Below are 993 nucleotides of genomic sequence, written 5' to 3'. Positions count from 1 at the left end.
ATCTATCTATCTATCTATCTATCTATCTATCTATCTATCTATCTATCTGTTTATCTATCTGTCTATCTGTCTGTCTGTCTGTCTGTCTGTCTATCTGACATTCTATCACTCTGTTGGTCTGATGTTCTCTTGCTCTGTCCTTCTGCCATTCTATTTCTCTGTTTGTCGTTCTATCGCTATGTCTGTCTATTTATCTGTCTGTCTGTCATTTTATCACTCTGTTTTGTTGTTATAGCTCTGTCTTTTGGCCTTATGTTCTACTGTCTGTGTCTGTCTGTCCTCCTATTGCTCTGTCTGTCTGTTGTTTTATAGTTCTGTCAGTCTGATGTTCTACCGCTCTGTCTGTCTGCCTTTCTATCACTATTTGTATGTCTAGCTAATGTTTTTGAAAGGATCTAGAGTCTTTGGTTTGTAATGTGACTTTGTTCTTGCAGGCAAGCAGGTCACGTGGAGCTTGCCGAGCGCTTGGTAGAGTGTCAGTATGAGCTCACAGACAGACTGGCCTTCTATCTGTGTGGACGTCGCCCAGGTGAGTTCAGAGTACCTGTTTTACACTATTTCCTTTAAAGGGGTCATATGATGCGATTTAAATTTTTCCTTTCTCTTTGAAGTGTTACAAGCTCTTGGTGCATAAAGAAGATCTGTAAAGTTGCAAAGACTAAAGTCTCAAATCCAAAGAGATATTCTTTATAAAATTTAAGAGTCAACCACGCCTACCTAAAACGGCTCTTTCTAACACACCCCCACATGTCTACGTCACGATGTGGGAAGATTTGCATAACGCTGCCCAAATGTTCACGCAAAGAAAGAAGGCGTAACTTTTATTCTCGCTGTAGTATTGTTGCTGCTGCCATGTCGTTGTGAAAGCGAAACTACTTTGTTTGGCCTTCCAAAAGAGGACGATATCCGCTTCGTCATGCCTAGAGCTGATCCGTGCTGGTCGCTGAGGAAATACATCAACTTCGCGCTGTGGATCGCCGGATCGGCTTTCAC

The 993-nt window shown here is 42.0% G+C and overlaps 1 protein-coding gene across 5 annotated transcripts in view; it reads left to right on the top strand.

The window, feature by feature from the left end:
* The window catches only part of LOC107685085 (ARF GTPase-activating protein GIT1-like), a 25,515-nt gene that overhangs the window by 7,334 nt on the left and 17,188 nt on the right, over positions 1 to 993 (top strand). For all 5 annotated transcript variants that reach the window (XM_016481558.1, XM_016481557.1, XM_016481555.1 and 2 more), the window contains exon 7: positions 435 to 529. In XM_016481558.1, the coding sequence (XP_016337044.1) occupies positions 435 to 529 (95 nt within the window). The remainder of the gene's footprint in view (positions 1 to 434; positions 530 to 993) is intronic.

The sequence above is a fragment of the Sinocyclocheilus anshuiensis genome, unplaced genomic scaffold (genome assembly GCF_001515605.1).
Source record: "Sinocyclocheilus anshuiensis isolate Anshui unplaced genomic scaffold, SAMN03320099.WGS_v1.1 scaffold914, whole genome shotgun sequence".
NCBI lineage: Eukaryota > Metazoa > Chordata > Actinopteri > Cypriniformes > Cyprinidae > Sinocyclocheilus > Sinocyclocheilus anshuiensis.
This window is presented reverse-complemented; position numbering and strand designations above follow the sequence as displayed.